This window comes from Coccinella septempunctata, chromosome X (genome assembly GCF_907165205.1).
Source record: "Coccinella septempunctata chromosome X, icCocSept1.1, whole genome shotgun sequence".
Classification (NCBI taxonomy): Eukaryota; Metazoa; Arthropoda; class Insecta; order Coleoptera; family Coccinellidae; genus Coccinella; species Coccinella septempunctata.
Window position 1 is genome coordinate 8613281 of NC_058198.1, and position 19526 is coordinate 8632806.

A 19526-nucleotide genomic window follows, 5' to 3' on the forward strand; every position below is an offset into this window, starting at 1 on the left:
TTCTCTATTTTTCTCTCACTTGTGAGAATTTTCAAAAAAAAATACCTATTTCATCTTTTATCTCTCTTACATTGAGATAGTTTGATGTAGGGGGAAGCAAATGCTTTCTATCTGCGAACAGCTTTGACTCGCTTCAGAGATAAGTTCGAAAATATATCAGAGAGGGATATGGTCATTTTATTCGAAATTTAAATGCATCTAGGAAAAATAAATTATATTTCAAAATAGAAATATTCTTAACTTGAACATTGTATATAATGTTTGCGCCATATAAATATGACTCGATCTCTCAAAAATAATATATTTAACAATGAATCTATAAAAATAATTATTCTTTGGGTTTAAAACATCATAAACCGATCCATGGGAATTCAAAGGATGCTGAACTACTGTCCAGTCGATCCTTTTCTCGATGAATATGCATCAGTTAAAATATATTCACTGAGTAATCTCAGTCTTCATATCGTCACTTAAAACTAAATGAATGGAACTTTAGAATACGTCATTATAAAAATTATATAAATTAAACTCAATTGAAGTAATTGAAAGATTAAAAACAACTCAACGTGAAAGAAACATTGCTGAAATATAATACTGAGATATCACTATGCACCGTTTGGAAGAGGCATATCACAGATTTTGTTGTGAGCGAATATTGAAATAACTCCAGCAATACTGATCCCTATGCTGTCTGCGAATGATGTAGCTGCTAAGGAAAATTGTTTGTCTTCCTCTTTCGACTGTAAATGAAGAGAAATTATTACTAATCATTCAGAACATTTGACTGAATAATAAAATTAATCTCATCAAATAGAAGTCTCTAGATTTAAAACTCAAAATTTCCCTTTCATACCTCTGAAGAGACTCTATAAAAAGTGTTGACATATGCTGCTCCTCCCAATAGTCCTTCCCACAAAGTGAGCATCAGAATGATCCAAAAGTGAGGAATGTAATAATAAATAGCTTCTGTTGTGAATACTGCAACATTCAAAAGCTGGAGTAGGGAGAAGATCCATATATGTCTAACATGGAAGAGATTCACTGATGATCTGGATAAAAACACACCGATCTGATAATCCACCTGAAGCCAATGGTATTGTTTATCTGGATCCACGAAATCGTTCTTTATTTTGATCAGCTCAAACTGAAAAAAATTAATTATCTCGTGTAGTGTTCAAATCTGCACTTGGGAAAAACCAACTTACAGTTCCTTGATTTATGAAATACTCAAACAAGTACACAGTACTCAAGGGTACAATGAATTTCATCAAACTGGGCACTTTTCTTATTTTATTGAAGAAGGTGGCCACAGGACTGTCCACTTCCTCAGAGTTAACCCTTTTTTGGATTTCCACCAATTTCTTATCTTCATCAGCAGGCCTGGGGAGGATTACCCAGAACCTGAAATCACGGGGTAGAAAGAAATACACGAAATGGGGCAAAACACTTACGAAATGCCCATAGTTATCGGTACGAGTAGCATTATCAATAACGTGTTCTTCATTCCGAATGTGTTCAAAATGGTGTACGTGCCAGCACCAATAACTCCAGCACCTCCTGTACCTGAACTCCAGGTAGATACGACGTTCCTAGAAATTTCATTCGTAAAATGCATACAATTGATCAAAATAGCAACACTCAATGAAAGGTAATTGTTGAAATTATCAGAGTAGAATGGTAGATTGTATATTTTAATGGGGTTGTACTGCGACCTCGAAATCTTTTCTGTCCACCATCAGGGCTGTTTTTGCCACTACTTGGTCTGTAGCTCCCGCTCCATATCCAGGGCTCTGATAAACCACAGTATTTTTTTATTGTGCAAAGCATTCTTAGCATTGGCTTGCAATGGCCAGACATTCCATCACCAGGATATCTACAGCCTCATCCTCCTCCCCACAGAATTTGCACTGGTGTGTTTCTGCTGGACCCATTCTGATAAGGCGCTTCTTGAAGGGGCAATTCCTGTGGCATATTCTTACAAAGATCCAGATACTCCTCAGAAAGAAAGTCTTCAAATGCCAAAGAAACTTTTTGAAATGATTCTTCAGCTGAAGATTTCGCCAGAATGTTTTTATTTCGGCCTGGCCCTTCTCTTGTCAATGAAAGGAGTTTGGTATCCTCTTCTGGCTAGTGTACTACAAGTACTGGGATGTATTTGGTCAGAGAGCAGCAGGCTCTCTGATTCCTAACTCATTGATCACCTTCCCTAAATATTCTTAGAATGGCCTCATGAGCTGATACATTTATCACAAGATGAAGAGGTGAGATTTCTGATGATCTCCAGTGTCCTAGTTCGGCACATACTTATAACTCCAATGATGGAAACAAAGAATAGTCCTTGTATTCTATCGACAGTTTTTCTCATACTGTTCTGACTTGCCTTGGCTCCCATAAGTGATCATTGGTCTAACAATCATGAAATAAACTAATCGTATTTTTGGGTTGCATCCCTAAGTTTCACCAGCTGGACTTCTGCATACCATCAAAACCTTTATTGCTTTATTGGTAGCAGCGTCTCCGAAATGCTCATTGCACAGAAGCTTGCTATCTAGGATTAGGTATCCCCAGATAATCTTATATGAGAGAGGTATTTCAGATAAGGGAGTTTTTCCAGGTAAACGGTCAGTATGGGTCAATGAAATGAATAATTAAAATTTGAAAGGCTCAACTTACTTGTCGTAGAATGCACTGTATTGTAGAAAGGTCACTTCTCCAAGTCCTGAACAGAAAGATGTCAACACAACCCCCGTTATAGACATCGTTATATTCTCGCTGAAGGCAACCATAAGAAAACCAGCACAAGCTACTACTATACACAGGGCTACTCGTACACTAGAAAAATGTTAACGATCAACTTTTGCGTTCTGCGCATTCCACCCAATTTCTATCTGGTAGTACTTACTGAACGAAAAATGGTATAAATGGGGCTAACAGTTTGACGATCAATGCTGGAAGGATGTCAGCTAACAAAATAGCTCCGGTGGACAAATAGACACAGTCCCTCGGACCTTTCTTTTCATCCTGCAAGAGAAATAATCGATTTTCCAAAAATAAACAACCCATGTTGGTTGAAATATCTCCACGAATGGAATTGCATGACAAAAAGACAGTCTAAGGCTAATTTCATGATCGCAAAATAATAAGAGAGACGAAAAGTTCATTTTTGGTCAACTGATTTGTATTACAGACTACGTACATGACTATCAGAGTGGCTCTTGATAATGTCATCTGCTGCTGTGAGCATCACAACATAGCCGAAATTGTTGCAGAGTCCAAGGATCCAGTAGGCGGACAGACCTCTCCATTGTGTTGATTTCTTTTTTAGGGGAGTCACTTCGTCCACGAGCTCTGTCCGACTGCGGAAATCCGACATTGTACCTGAGGAAAAGAAAAATTCGTTGCATTTATAATATCATTGATGAAAGAACTATATTCGGTTTTGTAGCATTGCTTAGGGGAAGTAATACCTTGGATTGTGTCTGGAAATGATCGAAGAGACAAAGGATGGTGGTTGAACTAGAAATAAGCCACAACCAGCAGTCCTATCTTAAATTACGAACTAGGTCAGTTGAATGAAGAAACTTAACAGTGCAATGACATATAGGCAAGAACAACAAGGTCTCTTTAATCTGGCTTTCAGGGCACTTTGGAATCAAAGGAAACGAGACAGCCAACAAACTCGCCAGAACAAATACACAAACGCCACTTACTGGCCCAGAGCCAGAGTATAGGAAAATACACCTAAAAGAAAGAGTTTCTGGAGAAGGAAGAACCCAAAACATAAACACTCTGGAGTAATCTTCCAGAAATGGATAATTTCATAAAGTTCCTTCGGGATTTTGAAACTGCAAGATCCAAGAAGTATTTGGATCTGAGTAAGAATAAGTTACGTCCCTCACAGGCTTCCTCACAGGACATTGTAGCCTTAGAATAGAAAAGCCTCAGATATGTAGATGTAGATAGAAACAAGTAACAAGGGTCTCAATCGCCTATTTGTAGATGTGGATGTAGATTCTGTGGAGAAGAGGAGGAAACTCCTTTCACTTGGTTACACAATGCCTCGCCATTGCAAGCCTGTGCAAGGAATGTCTTGAACGAGGAAATTATAGGAGGAATGAGGACTTAGCCTCTTTGAAGACCTTTAAGATACTGGAGTTCATTGGAGCTCTGGAGCTGGAGCTGTAGATGACGCAGTTATCAGAAGAGCTCTGATGGGGGCACAATAGCAATAGACCTTAAGGTGGCAGTTAAATGTAACCTCCTTACCAAACTATAAACTAGTCTTCAATTGGGAGTTGGGTGAGTAATTACAAGATTAAATCATGAATTAGTTAAAGCAGTTTTTGGTGAAGATTCACAAGGTATTACTTTCCCTTATTTATTCACTCTTCAGCGTGCTTTGGAGATTTGCGTGGTAAGTTTTATAGTGAGGGTACGCCATATTTATAGAGGGTGTCCATAATGGATGGATAATGGTTTTGGAATACTTCAACTTGAATGATGTTCGTGTACTTGCTCTCAATTCTTCAATATCTTGAGGCTGTGTGTTATAAAACACAACCCAGTTTGAATGACCCCCAGAGGAAAAAATCTGAAGGTGTCCAGTCTGAGGATCATGGTGGCCATTTAATTGGCCCTCTTCTACCAATCCATGGAATTAATGGTAGAAGACTACTTGATACCTTTAGATTTTCTCCTCTGGGGACATTCGAAGTTGGTTGTGTATGAATCACAGCCTCTAGATGTAGAAGAATTGAAAGTCAGAATACGTACAGCATTCAGAGAAAATCAAGTTTAAGTCTTCTAGAACGTAAGGGCAAAATAATGGATTACCATATAAAATGTCCCCGAATATGTACCCATTTTTGCATTTTTTCTGATTTGCATGGGGGTGGAGATACTAATTTCGAATTGACACACTGTATTTATCGATCGATCGTGCTTATCCAAGACAAAGTTCATTCAGTTATTTCCCGGAGCTTCAATTTAGAAATAATTGATAAAATTTTCAAATTCTGACTTCAAAATTGGGGAAAGTTTGAATTCTTGATATTACACATCCCAATTTCATTGTTATCCCACTAATAAAGGAGCGAACTGAAGGGTTGTCCCAACTAATTGGTCCATTTACTTTGCATATCCCTCTGTCACACATTCGAATGTACAAAATTGACTGCGAGAAGTGATTTGAGGTGTCAAGTGCCGATGATTATTTTATCAGGACATCGGCATGAATTATTCAGACAACTTTTCAGTACTCTACAAGCAAAACGCATTTGGGATTTTATCAATTCATACGATAGATATATTGTGTGCTCGACATTTTGACGTGCAGAATCGCAGGCTCTGTTTAAACCAATAAAAGATATGTAGATCATTGCGCTGGTAGACCAGGCTTAGTGATACATTCACCCCCCGAAAAAAATCCAGCAAAAATGCCTTTTTTTAAATTTTTCAGACCTCTGCAGTAGGTGTTATTTGAAGAACAATGACAGTGACTTGAAACTACAACAACTGATTCTCCCTGACAAATTAATAACAACTAACTCATCTATTCGAAACCCAAATTCGTCCTTTCTAAGGACGTCCCACCACGATAAAGAATATACAAAGGTCGTTCAATCAAAAAGCTACTTTTTTTATCCATCTGCATGTGTTGATATTAAAAATGATATTCTTGACCCTGAAATTCTTAGAGGTCGATTTTAACATAAATAAAAGGATATAACTTTAATTTACCTCTCAAAAATGACACTCACTATCACTTCATTTCATCCCTTAGGCTTAAAACGATTTTCGAATTTTAGTATATGACCTGATCTGGTGCATCTTTATTCTGTATGCACTCCAGAACACATTTATTTCAATCAAGTCGACTCGTGACTGAAATAGTTATACTTCTTTATAAAATTTTATAATTTTCCACAGCAATTCCCAACTGTGGTAAGGAAAAAAATATGAAGAACTCATTAATTTCAATGGGAATCTCCAGTAGACTGTATAATAATATCTGTGGTCAATTGTTCTAATCGTGTATCTTGCGAGCACTTATGAAATTAAAGTTTAAGGCTAATCCACCTTGATCAATTTTATTCACAATAAATGCTGAGTGTTGTAAGATATGAACAAAGGATTAAATAGATCTGAAAGCTATTAACATTGAGCTCGAACAGAAGCAGTTTTTCTATTTGCCATTAATTCATTGATTTATCTTTCGATAGATCGTTAGATAAATCAATGGAATAATGGTGAATATAAATTACGAAACATTTGTTTTCTAGATACATACAAAGAATTGTATACCTCTTTGTTTCGAAACAGATATAAGTACATACATATTTTCGAAAAAAGGTAATTCTTTATTTCAATAATCGAGCAAAAGATTTTGGTATTTCAAATAATATGGATATGATATGAAATATCTCATCATATCTTCATAATTAGTATATTGCTTCTAAAGTAGAGGTGATTTCTACGAACAACCTTCATTTCTTCTTGGCTTTTCAAATATCTGGAGAAACCCATTTCAGTTTGAAAAAACTGCATGATGCTCTCAAAATATCGGTTTATACAAAAAACTATTGAAAAATTTAAATGATTACCGGTTGTTTATATTCTACAATTAAAAAGTAAGGTTCAACTATCATTATGACGTGAAATTAAATGTTTTCTATTATAAAATATGTCTCTACCGAAAATGATTGGAATATTCAAACTGGGTGTTGTTAAATGTTACACTATGTATAAATCAGGGTCAGAATGAATTCGGTGAAACGAAAAAATTCATTATCAACTGTCTTATAATTCTCATCAAAAAATTAGCATGAAATAAGCATGAAACACCTTGGTTTCTTATGAAGTAACAAGAAAACAGGAAACAACACAAGCTTCATATACATGTCGGTGCTCTGATGCAAAAATAGCAGTGCAATTTCACGCTATTCTTACCCTTTCGAAGAAGCAAACCATTGATAATGTATTCCATTAAAAAAACTTTAAAACCCATCGCAAGTTTCCTTCTCATTATTGTTCAACTATGCTTTTACAATGCGTTTATGCGAAAATTGAAATGATATCGTATAAAAGTCTTGTCACGAAAGTTACTGACTGACACCATGAAATTCTGCAAAATAAAATCAACTCAGAATGAAGAAATAGACAGAGGTACAATAGTTCCAAAAATAGGGTGCGAAAAAGGTCTATAAAATATACTTCTTTCACCTTTTCTTTTCGTGTTTATTTATCTTGTTATCTTTTTTCATTAATTTTTCGAAATTTGTGTATCTCCAAATGTTAAAAGCGGCCTGTGGAACTTTCCAATCTAGTAATTCTAGTAATTCATCAATTACTATAGTAGAACTTACAACATACCATATCTGGTAATCTAACCTGGGACCTGGGAATTTACATTTCGACCAGTCTACAAGGATTAATCCTTTGTTAGCAAGTAATACTGGATTGTTCTGTTATTTTTACATTGGTGGAAATTCCATATTCCATTCAGAATTGCACAGCGAAAAAAAAAGGATTAACATTGACATGACAAAAACTATGAAGCATAAATAAAAGCACGTAATAAAAATTACGGAATTTCCGAAAACAAAACAATGAAATATCCTGATTTGAGTATCGAATATTTTGATACTTGTTTAACACTCAATACTGATAGTTAGCTGGAGTTTCTTTTCAATATGGGGCATCTTACCTTCAGAATTTTCAGCCATTTTCGAACACTTTTCGAGTATATTCAGGACCTTTCAGTTTGAGCGATCAGTTAACACTAATTCAGGAACTATAGGTTCACCCTAAATCTACCTGGTCCGAGAATCAACCTCACAATTCCATAAATCTAAATTCGCAAACAATAAAGGACGACAGATCTAGATTCTATGAGAAAAATAACTGTATTTAATACAATTTACTTGATAATTTCACTGATGATAAAGGATTAAGATAAGCAGAAGTTGTAGATTAAAATTAATTCAAGATTCATCCAAGGAACATCATAATAGAAGTGGTAAATTGAATAGTGAGATGATTACACATTCAATTGGTACGAGAGATTCAATTTAATTAAATTCGCCCTTGTAGGTGGATCCCAAAGTTATCAAACGGATAACTGCCATAAATGGTCAATGAAAAAAATAGTTCACATCAAATGTTTCACGTTTTATATGCTCAATTACAAAAAATAGACATATACTGATCTTTTCCCAAACATTCAAGTTCGAGAATCTCTCTCAATTCATCAAAATCATAAAATAGCCTATTGGATACGATTGAAAAGAATCTATTCTGCCTTATTAAAAGAGATTTTTTTCAGTCTGTAAAGATTACGAATTCGTAATCTGAGCTATTCATTTCCTAGTACTAGTTTTATAGGTGTTATAATCGGACTTCCAATGGATATAAATTTTCTAGTTTCCTGAAAGGATTAAATCAACATTGGTAATAAATTACTCCCACTGTATTATTCTTTCATCTTTTATAGATCATAATTCTCATATATAGAACGATAGTGAGTAGTTATCACTTTGTGTTTCTTGATAAGTTTTATACATTAGTCGTGACTAATCTCTCAATTGTAATTAGGTTTTTCGTACTCACAACAATCAATTTATTATTATGTCGTCCATTGAAAAGATACTATCGCTTTATTCCTCACCTGAAGAAATCAACTTTAATGAGTGATAAACATACCATAACAAATAACATATTGAAAATTTAACTGGCTTAAACACAATTCTTCGAACATTATAAAATGGAATAGTCGAAGAGTGTGTGGGTACACCTGATTCGAAAATCCATCATAAAAACAGAAAACGAATTCTTCGATTGACTATTTCGCTAATATTCATAATAGACAAGACAATTTGGCATCCACCAGAATTCAGAAACAAAAAATTTTCGAAGATTCTAAAAAACAGGTCAACATCTGTTTCGATTGAACTTACAGCCCAAAGGTAATGTTGAGCAGAGAGTCGAACTGCCCAAATTCAAGAACCTAAGAGTTTTGAAGAATCCAAAAATATTTTTTCGAAAAAAACTACCTGAGGGTGGCAACAACTCCTATATTCTTGAATAGGGAAGAGAGGATGTATATTAGTGGAAAAGCATTTCTTGTTCTCTAAAGATACTAGTTGAAATGTTCAAATTCGGTGATTTTTTGAGCAATTTGAAATTGAACAAATCAGAAAGGTAACTCAAACCTTTGAGTGGGTTAATACTCAAGGCTCAAACAGAAAACCAATACATTCAAATACACCAGATCTGTAAGTAATGATAAGGGAGCATGCAGAAAAAAATGTAAACTATTCAAAGAACTAACGTATGTATTGTTCAAAATGACCACCAACACCCTCCATACAATATATAGTCTACTTTCAAATCCTTCTCTAACATTTTCCAAAATGTCATATTTCCTTAATCATGAACCGATTTTGAAAATTTCAACTGGGTTGTGTACAGAACATAAATAACTTTCAAAGTATCCAACACTCTAACATCCCTTTCCTATTCTTTCGGAAAAAAACTCATGGAAATTCAACCTCCTTAAAACAGAAGTTGAACTATTTTTTTCAAGGTCGTTTCTAAGTTCTGGAGGTGGTCTAATTTTGTTTGGGACACCCCATAGGGGAATATGCATGAAAATGTATGTTTTGATGATTTGTCTCACAGTTTGGAATGGAATATCACTAATTGGTCATTCATAAAAGTATTAACTATGCCTGAATCTGCTTTACAATTTTTTCACCTAAAATGTTTGTTTATTCTCAAGGATTTTCTCCAAAGCTACTCAGTATCATAGTGTGGATTCATCCCATAAAAAGCCGAATCATAAGATAGGTACCGACCGAATCATTACCTTATCTGTACTCAATTGAAATAGTATTGTGAAAGAGAAACACGTGGAGTAGTTTATGAAACTTTATGTATAAGTAACAATAGTTGCCTGAAGATGCTACTGTGATAGCGAAACACGTGTTAGTGAAGATTTTGTAATTCAGTTTTTAGTTTAACAATCGTTAGTTTAGCTTTTAGGCTTATTTAAGTAGAATCATTATCGATTTTGTCGTCATTATAATTTATTAAAAAAAAAATTTAATTTTCCTAAGGTCTCTCGGATGTTATGATTATTCACATTAAAGTTTTCGATCATTTTTCTTATTATTAAAATCAAATTATGTATATTATTTTCACATAATGTGAATAGTTTGATTCGATATTGAAAAAGTAAAAACAATACCTACTAATGAAACTTACATTCTACGGCTTGTTGACTCATATATGAATTTTCGGAATAACACTGTTTATATAGAGAGAACTATCAACATTGAAGATATCCACATAATTAATGAAACTGTATTGCCCAAATGGAGTAACTGATGTTGGGCTGTAAGATAAAAATATCTGACTATGGAAATTTTAATCTTACTGCGCTAAGATTAGATTTGATGTTGTAATTATGAATTAGTTGGAAATTCAAAATATTGCTGCAATTAAACTAGCCAATATCAATATTATCATCTTTATATAGTAACCTTCAAGTTAATTCCGCTTCTCAGTATCACAATTTTTGAAAATTTTGGGACCAGGAGATAAAAGATAAAATCATTCTCATGAATATTCATATGGGTATTCCAAACTCGATGTTTGATCACTAAAAGTATTTATCCCAAAATTAATACGATATAAACGTAATTTTCACTTCTACAAATTTAACTGAGATGAAACCGGTTCAAACTATATACCACCCTTGCATCGAATGCAAGGGTGATTTCAGTGGGGGGACCATGTTTATTCGAATATCGAAAAATGATTTTATCCCTCTTGGAACCGCCACTGTACTGAGCTCGATGAAATTTCGAGGTTTAACACTAGAAGAGTTGCTCTTTTAGAATATGTATCACAGTATCACATTTAGATCTAAGATTATTTTTCTGGGAGTTGCACCCCAATAAGATGGGGTTAGTTAAAAATTCGTCAAGACCGAAAGGTTGCACTGAGCCATATGAAAATTCGAGATTTATTACAAGAAGAGTTGCGATTTCAGAATATGTATCACATTCAGATCTACGATGATTTTTCTGAGAGATACGAGTGTCCAAAGTTGACCTTGACCGAAAAATTGCCAAAAAAATGGGGTCACTAAAAAATTCGTCTAGACCAAACGGTTGCATCGAGCTCAATGAAATTCCGAGATTTATTACTAGAAGAGTTGTTCTTTCAGAATATGTGTCACATTAAGATCTACGGAAATGTTTCTGGGAGATACACGTCTCGAAAGTTTACCTTCGAAAAATTCCGAAAAAGATGGAATCACTACAAAATTCGTCAAGACCAAAGGGTTTTCGCCGAGGTGGATGAAATAGATACACCTTTGAAGATGGTTAGGACACTGATGAAGTTTTTTATCAACACTTTTTTTCATAGGGATGAAATGGGCTCATTGAGTTGCAATTGAATTGAATTATTACTCTTCTTTACATGATCATTTATTTTCATGTAATAGATTATTCAAAATCATTATTATTCATCAATTACCACCCTATGAAAGAAGAATGTTTTCGATAACACTTCGAAAACATCAGTCACAGCTAAAGTGTATAGCCTCAGAATGAGTACATATACAAAATTTGAAACGAATTCAAGAGGTTGAACAATTTCATCCCTATAATGAGGAAAGGGTTAATAAAATCTTCAGCAATAAAAGGTCAATCCATTTCTGGCACAGAAAGTTAGGATTGCCATTCAAAGAGACTCAACCCCCTTCAACCCCTGCACTCCTCGATAATAAATGAAAATTTCAGTAATATAAAATGAAAATTGAACTGTTTGAGCATTTAATGCAAAATAGTAATACAAGATATATCTTCGTGCGTTAATTTTTACACCTGCAGTTAATGTAATTTTACTACAGACATGTCCAAAGTAATGTTCGAGAATTAAATTTTATTGTTTTATGCGATATCGAAAAAATTACGTAATATGTTGCATAAATAAATATTATCTTTAGGTTGGAGCTAATTACATGTAACGAGCCCTTTTGCCTTTTCGTTTTTCCCCCCTATTTCAGATAGGTAAAAATCAAATTAATGTTGTTATGCTACAAGGGTTCAAAAATAAATCTTAACATTTTCATGACTAGGATTCAGAAAAAAAAATTTTAAAATATTCTAACATAATTTTTTTTTGGAAATTCGACCGAACAACTATTTACTATTTACTAAATGACTATAAACATTATCAATGAACTCACTGTTGAACCAAATTTGAAAGATGCACATTTCATGGGAATTCTGCATATTCACTCACCTCTATCATGTTGCTGAATGGTACTATATCCGATCATTTGAAAATTTCAAGGGCGATACTATCGTTGATAACAGGTCACTAAAATCGGCCCCAATTTTTTTTAAGTACGAAATTGATTGACCGATCAGTCAGATTGTGAATTGTTCCTGTATGGTGTCCCGTTATGAATTGATCGATTTTTCGACTAGATGCTTCGAAGAAGTGATCTATATATAACTAACACTGTTCTGGTCAATATAACAATAGGAACTTTGTTATCGGGACAGCCTTCTGTACTCTACTGGGACTACTCGCAAAGCATTGTCGAATTAAATTGTCAAGAGCGCATAACTAAAGACTATTAATGGGTTCGAGCATGGGATTTTAGACCACGGTGCAAATTCGGCAACTTGGATGTGATCTTAACGGTCAACGCTGTTGCCAACGGGTTCCAAGATGAAAGCGAACCCATCAGGAAATTAACAAGAGTAAGCCCTTAACTTTCGAAATTTTCACATGAAGCAATTCCTAAAAAAAACTCAAAATATCTACGGAAACCACCCAACACCATTTTTCCCTATAAAAATTATGGACTGTTCATAACTAAAGAGAAAACTTGTAGAATTAACATCTTTACTTCAAGAACAGGTCAGTCCTGTTCTCTTTGAATTAAAAACCTCCATTATCAGTGTGTGAATGAAGAGGTGGAGTGATTCTCCGCCAAGAAATAGCGTAGATCTTTTATAAATTTTTTTGTGAAGTCTCACCTTAAATACATCCCTCTGAATATGTCACCTGAAAAGCAATTTTTTCCTGGAAACCAAAAAACTGACAGAAATGCAACTGAGCAGACATTACATGGAAGTGAGAAGGCAATCAAAAAAATTATTATGTATTCCTTATAATATCAAGGAGTAGAAAAAGTCACCCCTAAAATTTGTTTCACAAGAAACTTTTTTCTTATTCATGTTAATTTTTGATAGCTCATTTTTTTTTAACAATCAAGATCTCGTGTAATTTATTGCTGAAACTAATGATTTAAAAAAAATAATTTATCTACATCAGGTAGCGTAGCGTGGGTCACATAGGAAGGAATAATCTTCAAACTTTAATTTACCTAGTAGACGTTATAAGGAAACACCACCAAAACATTTTTTGATTTCCTTCTGGCTTCCTTGAAATGTCTGCTCAATTCAATGTCTCTCAGTTTTCTAGTATCTAAAAAAAAAATTAAAATTTGCTTTTCAGGTGTCATCTTTACGAGGCTGTATCTAAGCAAGGGCTGCTAAAAAAAAATTGTATCAAGGAATTACACTATTGTTTGACAATAAATCACCTCTTGAATTTTTGCTCAACTATTCATTTACAACCTATACTGGGTGAAGACTCATACAAATATTTTCAAAGTAGATTCTTGAGGTCAAAAGAAACACTTTTTTCATTTAACTACCATATCTATGGATCTTTTAAAAGGAGTTGCATTTGGTGAAACTACCCCATTTTTCGAATTTCACAGATATTTTTTATTTTTGAACAAATTACTCGAAAACGGCGCGTTATACGAGAAAATTTGAAGAATACTTTTAATTTAAAAAACGTTCAAATATTCATTAGATAGCGTCCAACTTACTTTCAAGAGTTGGGTCCTTTGAATTTTATGTATTTTTATGGTACGTAATGGTCATAATGAGAAAACTGGAAGACGTGGGTGATATCTTGTGTTCTCAAAAGATTCATCAGATAAATGAAAAACTATATTCCGAAATTCATTTCATTCGATGAAACCGTTTGTGAGGTAGAACTAGAAATATTACAACAGCCTGTATCTTTTTAACTGTGACGATTCGGAAAAAATGATATAGGAAAAAAGTGCTTCTTTTGACCTCCATAATCTACTGTTGAAATATTCGTACGAGTTGAAGACTCACCCTGTATAATTGCACCCCTGGCAGAGCTACCCATTGAAATTTCCTAACCGAACAAATAAAATTGTTCCTTCTCGAGATATTAAACCTTGAAGACAACAAAAATTCTTTCACTGTTTTGAAGGGAAACCAAAAGCATTCCCAGAGAACATCAGAAGGATTACACTAATCTTGAATGAAACCATGGTATTGCACCAATTAATAAAAAATGGTACATCCTATAAAACTTTGCCGAAAATCAGAAATAGTGGAATTTTTCTGTCTGAATATCAACTTTGCTGAAGGTGAAAAATAACATATAGGTAAGTAAAAAAATTCATACTGTTTATCACAAGTAAGTCAAACATGTATATAGTACTCCAAAACTTCAGAACTAATGAATAGTTTTCACTTCCCAGTCTTTTACAATAATTCAAGGAAAAATTAGCGAATATCTTGAGATAAAATGCAGGAAGAGATAAGTTAAATCTGACATTCTTCAACACAAATAGAAACGATTACTCTTAGTACTTAGGATAAAGAAGAATAGCGATGAGATAAACCCAGAAATACACAGTGATCCTAGCATTTCTGTATAGGAGAATATGGAATGGCATAGAAATCAAAGATTAGGAACTCAAACACACAATCAGAGCCGGAGCGAGAGCGTGGCGAGAGAGGCGGTCGCCACGGGCGCTAGCGATCTGGGGGCGCAAAATAAAAATAATAAAAAAACAGTATTCTCTCCAATTGAATATTTTTCATTTAATATTTAACACAAAACATAATATTATAAAAATATGCCAAACACATTATACATATGTGTGTGAATTAAATTAATGTGAACGTAAACGAACACTATACAGGTGGAATTGTAAACAACGTCCGTAGTCCACAGCATGGACTAGAGAATAATAATCAAATACTTAATAATAATAAATTATTAAGATATAGTCCACACCATCAGTCTGAAAACAGAATGCGTCTCCACAGCCTTCTAAAGAACGTCTCTATTGACGGCTGTGGCGTCGCATAACAACGCGACAACAAAGGCCATGTCGAGATCTACTTACAAAAAAACTATCGGAGACCGATTGAGGCGCAAAACCTTAGCCGATTGGGGGTATTTCCTTCAGAACATAGACAACAATAGCTCCTGGAGAACTGGAGAGTTGGTAAATTATCACAGATAGAGGTTACAGAAGAGGAAAAGAGAAGAAAAATAAAATAGCCTGGAGGAGAAGCTGATGATGAAACATTTTAATTTTGACTAGAAGAATAAGCTGAAAAAGGACCTCATTCAAGTATTGAACTATATTTCAGTGCAACTCGAAGAAAGATTCAGTGTTTTGCCAGAAGTTTCTGAAGACAGCTTTCTCGAGGGAATATGTTTGCAAGGCTTTCTACTTGGCGAATTAAACAAGAAAGCATTGAAGTATAGTCCCGATTTAGATCCATACAAATTTATGTCCACTCAAAATATTCTTGACTTTATCAGTAACTACAGCTGCCACAGCTACATATTAACGTTCTTTCAACAAATTGAAATTAGTGAAACCTATTTAAAGTCTTTAACTGGACAGGAAAAGCTGACTTATTTAGCATAGCAGTCCCATCAATAGAAAAGAAAAAGAATCACGACATCATTGATATTCTTGCAGAAACCAAAGCAAGAAAAGTCAAATTTCAGTTCATTTTGAATGCATGTTATTGTTATTTCGTATCCCTTTTATTTTGGTTTTATTTGTATTAATTTCTTGAAAATAGGAAAGATTTTTCCGATCTAGGTATTCGATTATGAAAGATAAATACAAATCAACATAGAAAAGAGAATTTCTTAGGGGCGCATTAGGAGAATTAGCCACAGGCGCCAGAATCCTAGTTCCGGCTCTGCACACAATTTTCAAATCAGAATCAAAAAGAAAGTGTAAAATTCAATATTTTCAATTTCCTCATGAAAGTATCTAATATAGTCTATATTGTTTGTAATACTCACACCTTTTCTATTATTGAATTAATTCAAAAAAAGTTTCAATAAGAAATAAAGTGGAGTGAGTGCAATTCTGGCATTCCATCTAGATTGATTTCTTCATAAATGATGAATTGTTCATCTTTGTATTCCTTTCTTCTTGATATGAAACAAAACATTTATTTCTAGATTATTATGCTCGTTATTAACGAAGTATTTATATTTTTTGTAATCGAGGTGAAACACACGAATTGTACAAAGTTCAGTGTATTATTCAGTCAGCAAAATTTATATCTCAAGATTAAACTATGTTCAGAGCTGTCGGCATTCCTCATTAAACCTAATTTCGATTTTTTTTCGATAATAGATAAAGAATTAAAATCCCAAAGCTAATACAATTGAGATTATGGAAATTTCAACTTATTTTATTCCTGTTGGTTTCAGGAAATACTATAATGTCATCATATTTCAATTTGTATTCTCCACCTAATATTATTTTCATCATAAATAGGATTGTGGAAGAATAAAGTCAACTTAAATATTATTTCTCTCTGCGTGAATTTAAAATATTGATCCATAGAATCACAGAAGAACTGTTAAATAAGACTATTATATGCTTCATGGGGAAGCCTCTTTTAGTGGTTATTGCTTGTTCTTATAATTCAAGTAAAATAACACACTCTAAATATCTATAAATAGACCTCTAGGGACTTTTATTTATGCGGGTTAGAAAGGAATTAGATTCGAATGATTGTTATAGACGATTCTGTTAGTAGCACAAAGTACAAAACAAATATTTATCAGATCAAATTTGTCATAAAAAAACAATGTTTTATAAGAAACACTAACTTCCTCCATAGAACAAGAATTTAAATATTAAAAATCAATCTGTGAAATATAAAATCTCGCATTAGGAGTCATTCACTAAATCCTTAGTGGTGAATTAAGGCAGAGTTTCCTAAGAACTAAACTGACTATACAAAGTGAAAAAATTTCTTGGCATTTTGCTTTCACGTGATCGCTGTCTGCCAATCAGATTGGTTTTTTCCCTAGGTCTCATAGTTCTTAGGAACCCTGCGAAAACCTTCTAGACTATTTCTGACTGCTGACTCCCTTGAAATTTCTGCAGTTTTCGTTTTGTAACATCTAGATGAATCAAACATCGATATTCTCTGTTTGTTTTTGGTTCAACAATTGACCAAAGTTCACAATACAGATTCAGTTTAGCATAATCGAATTTGAACGAATAAACGATATGAATTTAAAGTGAGCTGGACGGTTTAAATACCACAAGAAAAATTTATCATTTCCTCTTCCATATCAATCCATTGCGAACTCTGCTGTAGAATATTATTTTGGAGCGATAAGGTTACTATTATTTCAGTTAAGTTACAAAAATTTTGAACTATTTAAAGTCCAAGGAATCAGGAAAATTATTTGAAAAAACCTTGCTTATTTTTTCCAACAATAAATAACCCATCTGTCAAATTTGGGGAAGGTACAGTGGTCCATATTTTTCGTGTCCAAACTGAACACTTCTTGGCATAAAAAAAAGGGTTTATTGTCTAAGTCTTTGAGAAAAATTGATAATATTATAAAGGTTGATTGTTCTGAGGATTCAATTGTTCTAAACTTTTAAATTCTTATCATCGTAAAGATACGAAATGAAAATAATTTTTCTCGTGACTTCAAAGGACTGTAGTCCTTTGCCTGTAGATGGAAAAAATCTCTCGAGAACCATCATAATTGGGTTCAAATATTTACAATTATTTTAATGTAAAATGAGAGCATTTTGGTGGATATTTCAATAAACTTAATGCATAATTGGATACGAAAGTCAATATTTCGATAATTTGATCAAAAATTAAAATTTGGAAGAATGAAAAAAAAGCACATGGAAGTTCTTGGATACTCACGCTTAAATCAAATTTAAAACACGATTTCCGAGTGTACAATTTCCCAGCATTCAACAACCACAACTGAAATACCTCACAGTTGATCTACACCACAACTGATAATATTTTACCATCCACTTCACCCAATTCCTGTATCAATAATATCTCGGTCATTGTCAAACGACACCTTGAGCAGTCTTTTCAAGACTTAGCTATTAAACGTGACCAGATTTCGAAAAACTTTCCGTGCAATGTCAGAAATTTGCTATTTAGAGGGAAGACAACGTACCTCGGCAGGCATGGGAGGTTATCGATAGATATGAATATTCATAAGGTGATTTGAGATTATTTTTAGTTTCATTCGGAATTTCCTATATGTATATCACGATAATAGCAGCATTATATTATTTCATTGTTTTGGATATCACGAACACCAGAAGGTGTTACAAAAACGCAAAAGGTATTATGCTTGGAACAGATGATGCTAACGAATTCTTGAGAACATTTTTTCCCAATCACACTGCTCCAAAATTCAAGTGGAGAATTTGCGTACATACGAGGATATATTGAAAAATTCTTAGCCTACTATAAAACCAAACAAAATTTCAATGTCAAAATATTTTATTACTCAACATATTCTCCTCTTAATTGGATACATTCATTACCTCTAGACCTTTAAAAAAAATGTTTCTTCTTGCTCTGCAAACCAGACCTCCACAGCTTTTATTACCTCCTCGTTGGAAGAAAATTTACGACCTTTTAAACTTTTTTTCAGTTGAGGAAAGAGATGATAGTCGGATGGGGTAAAATCTGGTGAATTAGGAGGGTGTTCTAGTTATTCAAACCCTAAATTACGAACTTTTTTCTCATGTCTAAATTGACGTAAACTATATGATGAACGCGTTCGTATGAAATATTCAGTGCTTCAGATAACCGTTTTAGCCCAATTCGACGGTCTGATAAAATCATGTCATGATATTTTCGGGGACTGACACAGAAACTGGCCTTCCCGATCGGTCATCATCTTCAATGGAAAATTTACCTCTTTTGAAGCTTGCAGTCCAATTTTTCACGGTCGCATACGAAGGACATTAATCACCAAGGGTATTAAGCATATTTTCGTAAAACTGCTTACCTCTTAACCCTTTTAAATGCAAGTACTTGATGATGGCTCGATACTCCAATTTTTTGATTTTCACAATTTCGGTGGACATCTTCTTTCTTTTACTTTATTGCGTAACTCTGGGAATTTGGTATATGCACTGATGTTGGGTGTCTACATAGGGTTAACCTCCCTGAAATACCACCAATAAGCGGAACGACTTTAGAGCAAAAACATACTAGAGAAATGAACAGAGTGAAGATTCTACCAGGAGTACTCTGCAGATCTGAAGGTTCCTTTTGTTATAGTTATGGTTATAGTTTGACTAGGGGGTTCCATGTCACTGCGACCTTAAGGTATAT

At 33.9% G+C, this 19526-nt stretch overlaps 1 protein-coding gene across 5 annotated transcripts; it reads right to left on the reverse strand.

Annotated features, from left to right (window-relative positions):
• Nucleotides 1–199: 199 nt before the first annotated feature.
• LOC123321643 (battenin) lies at nucleotides 200–18316 on the reverse strand. 5 transcript variants are annotated; one of them, XM_044909361.1, is made up of 8 exons: nucleotides 18084–18316; nucleotides 3197–3378; nucleotides 2903–3021; nucleotides 2674–2832; nucleotides 1452–1589; nucleotides 1206–1401; nucleotides 854–1144; nucleotides 200–740 (listed from the first exon to the last, which is right to left on the reverse strand). In XM_044909361.1, exons 2-8 carry the CDS (start codon nucleotides 3371–3373, stop codon nucleotides 606–608), a joined length of 1215 nt encoding a protein of 404 aa, XP_044765296.1. In that variant the 5' UTR covers nucleotides 3374–3378; nucleotides 18084–18316; the 3' UTR covers nucleotides 200–605. The 5 variants fall into 5 exon arrangements, with proteins under 5 accessions (XP_044765296.1, XP_044765292.1, XP_044765294.1 ...); XM_044909357.1 differs by lacking the exon at nucleotides 18084–18316 and adding an exon at nucleotides 12316–12581; XM_044909359.1 differs by lacking the exon at nucleotides 18084–18316 and adding an exon at nucleotides 10264–10417.
• Between the last annotated feature and the right edge of the window lie 1210 nt (nucleotides 18317–19526).